This window comes from Lactuca sativa, chromosome 8 (assembly GCF_002870075.4).
Source record: "Lactuca sativa cultivar Salinas chromosome 8, Lsat_Salinas_v11, whole genome shotgun sequence".
NCBI lineage: Eukaryota > Viridiplantae > Streptophyta > Magnoliopsida > Asterales > Asteraceae > Lactuca > Lactuca sativa.
Window position 1 is genome coordinate 212,409,858 of NC_056630.2, and position 3,749 is coordinate 212,413,606.

The 3,749-nt window shown below is 36.1% G+C and overlaps 2 protein-coding genes across 2 annotated transcripts; one reads left to right on the forward strand and one right to left on the reverse strand.

The window, feature by feature from the left end:
- Nucleotides 1-514: 514 nt before the first annotated feature.
- LOC111903745 (auxin-induced protein 15A) lies at nt 515-2,411 on the reverse strand. Its single transcript, XM_042897412.2, has one exon. The coding sequence runs from the start codon at nt 2,147-2,149 to the stop codon at nt 1,847-1,849; it is 303 nt and encodes a 100-aa protein (XP_042753346.1). The 5' UTR covers nt 2,150-2,411; the 3' UTR covers nt 515-1,846.
- Nucleotides 2,412-2,871: 460 nt separating this feature from the next.
- On the forward strand, nt 2,872-3,469 carry LOC111903750 (auxin-responsive protein SAUR19). Its single transcript, XM_023899508.3, has one exon. The coding sequence runs from the start codon at nt 2,992-2,994 to the stop codon at nt 3,289-3,291; it is 300 nt and encodes a 99-aa protein (XP_023755276.1). The 5' UTR covers nt 2,872-2,991; the 3' UTR covers nt 3,292-3,469.
- Nucleotides 3,470-3,749: the final 280 nt, after the last annotated feature.

The following is a 3,749-nucleotide window of genomic DNA, read 5'->3' on the forward strand; positions in this document are numbered from 1 at the left end:
GCTGACGATATTACCTTCTTTCACAGCAAAATCATCAACATTATCTACTTCTTTTATGTTTAGAGTCTCGAATTCCACCTTTAAAGTTTGCACCCTGGCCATCTTTACCCTATCTGCCCCCATGAACATTGTCTTCAAGGAATCCCACACCTCCTTCGCTATTTGCTTTTCTGAAAATGATAACAAGAGATCTTCCGGTATCCCTTGATAGATAGAAGCCATCGCCAATTTATCCTTCTTTACTTCAACTACAGTGTTTGCAGTTCTGGGCTCGACAACATCCCAAACACCTTGCGCCTCCATAAACACCTTCATTTTTATTGCCTAGGCAGCATAATTGCTTCTTGATAACATAGGATAGTGTAATGTAATCAGACCATCTTTCTCACTTCTATCACCCATACTTGTTGATCGGGGTTGATATTTGGGCATAAACCGGGCTATGATACCAAATGTTGGAATCAACCCCTTGGACCTAGTGGAAAACAGAAAACAGAGTAGAAGAAATGAAGAACAGGGGAAGCTTTTGGGACAATTTTCTGGTTTTATTTTTAGGTGCTCAAACTCAAAATGAAAGGAACGAATTACATAAAGCAAAGAAATCCCTAAAAGATAGCAACAACCTATCCATGATCTACTGCTACTAAATGAAATGGAATTGATGGCCTACATGGCCTTTTACTTATTGAACCATAAAAATTAATTAGAATGTCCCTGAAGAGAGTCTGAGTCTTTTGAACACATTTGGATTAAATCCTAAATGATCATGAGCATTGTCGCCATCCATCTTCCTGCATGTAATCAATTTATATTTTTGTATTCAAAGGGCATACCATATAGATACGCATATCATGAAACAACTCTAAAAAGGTATTCTGAGCATAAAAAGTAATAAATATATTAGTAGATAAGAATGGGACTTTAGTTTACAAATATAATGAAATAACTCCAAAAGAGTATGCTGACGCCTATGGAGCTCACACATTTGTCACTTAATATTTGTTGGAAGAGAACTAGAGGACCTGCTACAACCTGACAGCTATTACCGGAGGAATGCAAACTTATTTAATACAAATATACAAAAATTTCTTATAGATTATTCTGGCAATAGGCTACATAGGACTACCTTAATGAATCAGATGAAGGGTTATGGCTTGTTTTAATAATACATAATTAAAGAGCCACATACACAAATTTTATTTTGATGATGTCCGCTTTTTATAGATAAATCTTTAATTCATATGAAAATGGAAGAATCCCTCTAGGTGGGTATGTCTCCACACCTCTCCTGCTATCCCCTCACGTAAAGCCTAATACATAGTGATAAATGGGAAGTTTGGACTAATGTGGCAACAAATATTGATTACTTGTCGCCCCCACAATGGATTTTTTTTTTTGTTTATACGAGAGTTTAATTTGGCAAGAAGATACTCGTAGTATGCTTTAGTTAGGTGTTTGATGCTTCAAATCTAATATAAGAAATTGTGGGCATCTCCCCTTTCCGAGTATTAGCTATGGAGAATTCTTCTTAAGACTTGTCTTACAGTTAGAGCATAAGATGATTCTATCTTAGGAACCCTAGGACAAAATACGTATATGATTTATATCAATCCACAGACGATCTTCAAATCGAGTTAAAACTGTTGTTGAGAAAACTATTTACACTGAATTTTGTTTGTCATTCAAGTCTACATTATATCATTAATCAATACAGAGTGGATTTGAAAGAAGTCCGAATTTGAGTTTCAAAACAACCTGGACAACTGATGAGCGTCGCATGTTGCAAAAAGGTCAGTGATCAGTGCTAATAAAAAAACTGTTACAACTATAATGCAATAACTTGAACTCATAATGCGCCCAGACGAGTTGCGAGATCAAAGAATGTGTGCTCACTACATGGGATTGTGAGGCCACCCATTGGATGGTCATATCCATACTCTTCCTCTGCCTGATGTAATAAGTCTTGAAATGAAGGTTGGCTTAACAGTGACACAGGAACCACGAAGCGCTTCTTTTCTTGTTCTTGCTCCCCAATATAAACTGCAAAATAGCCTTTTGGTAGATCCATTGTTGATGTGCGAGTTCCATTTGAAAAAGACCTTTGGAGAATTTGTTTTGCTTGAAGGATCCGAGGCATACGAATACCCATTTTTATGAAGGTTGCTGAAGGAAGTAAAAGATGCTGCAGAGGAGTTATAGAGGAAAGTGTGCTGGTGCGTTGCCTATCATATGCTTTATATAATGGTTTATTGAAGCTTCAAATTAATGTACAGTAGTTGATAAGAAAGCAATTTAATTACAGATAGGGACGTTCTGACAGAATGGCAATATCATGTGCTCTGTTTCTCAACATGCAAGAAAGTATGATCTTACATATCACAACCATATATTCAGAGATAAAATAATGGATTAAACTTGTATTTGTATACCCAAAAGAATTAATCATGGAGGAAAACATGTATCGCCAGTATTCTCTAGAGCAGGTAAGCGGTGAAGAACTCTACAAACATCATGAGCCCATGTGATGTTAATGGGAGTGTGGCTCTGTTTCCTAACAAACCCATAGTTCTGGCTAAAATCACTGGGATTTTCTTACAACAGGTGTGGCCTATGATGTATTATGTATATGCATATAATTCATCGCATTGATTAGGAAACCTTTCTATAGGCATCATCACATGTTTTTTTTATTTGGATGGACCAACCAATCCTTGAAATTTCTGTGATCCTATATTGGCCTTTAGATTCATAATTTAATTATGTATTTTTTTCCTTTTTACGACACGAAAGACAAAGGCATGTGGTATTGATCCCATTTCCACCATATGTCACCATCCTTCAACTAATTTTCCATATATCATATGGATATATAAACCATTCAAGATGAATAACACAACCTCAGATTCACAGCTTTTCCCCAAGAAGTCGTGCTTTGAGAATTTTCATTCACCGTAAGCGTTTTAAAGTTAACAGACAATACATCCTTATAAAATGGCCATCCTTATGCCCCACATCACTCAAGCAAAGGAAATTCTTAAACGGTCGTTCTCAAATGGAAGTAGCACAACAAAATCTATGGATATCCCAAAAGGCTGTTTAGCGGTTTATGTTGGTGAGCAAGAGAAGAAGAGATTTGTAGTTCCCGTATGGTTGTTAATGGAACCTACTTTTCAACAACTGCTAGATCAGGCTGAGGAAGAATTTGGCTATAGTCATCCAATGGGCGGCCTAACTATTCCATGTAGTGAATATATGTTCATGGATTTAGCTTCTCGTTTGGGCACATTATGACTTGTATACAGCATTCTTAGTTATCATGAGTAGTTAAATGACCAGTAGAATTTTCTTTTATCATTTGTAATCAGAGCCGATTGTCCCATTATTGTAAGAAACTTGAACCAGAACTATTTAGAGTTTATTGGATTTTGTTTAGCGTTATGAGATAAGTAAAGAAACTGATGGAAGCCAACTCTATATTTTCTTATTATTATCGCAGGTTTACAATATGTTTATAAAATAGAAGAAAACTAACAAACTAGCTAAACAAAAGGATAAACCAGATAAACTATCTGATAGGATAAGAATCAAAATAAATCAAATAAATCCTTTACTCCCCCTCAAGATGAGAATGTAGGTTCCGAATGTTCATCTTGACACACATGGATTGTAGCCTATCCGAACCAAGTGGCTTTGTAAGAAGATCAGCAAGTTGATCACGAGTGTGAATCCAGATGGGAGCTATTTCTTCA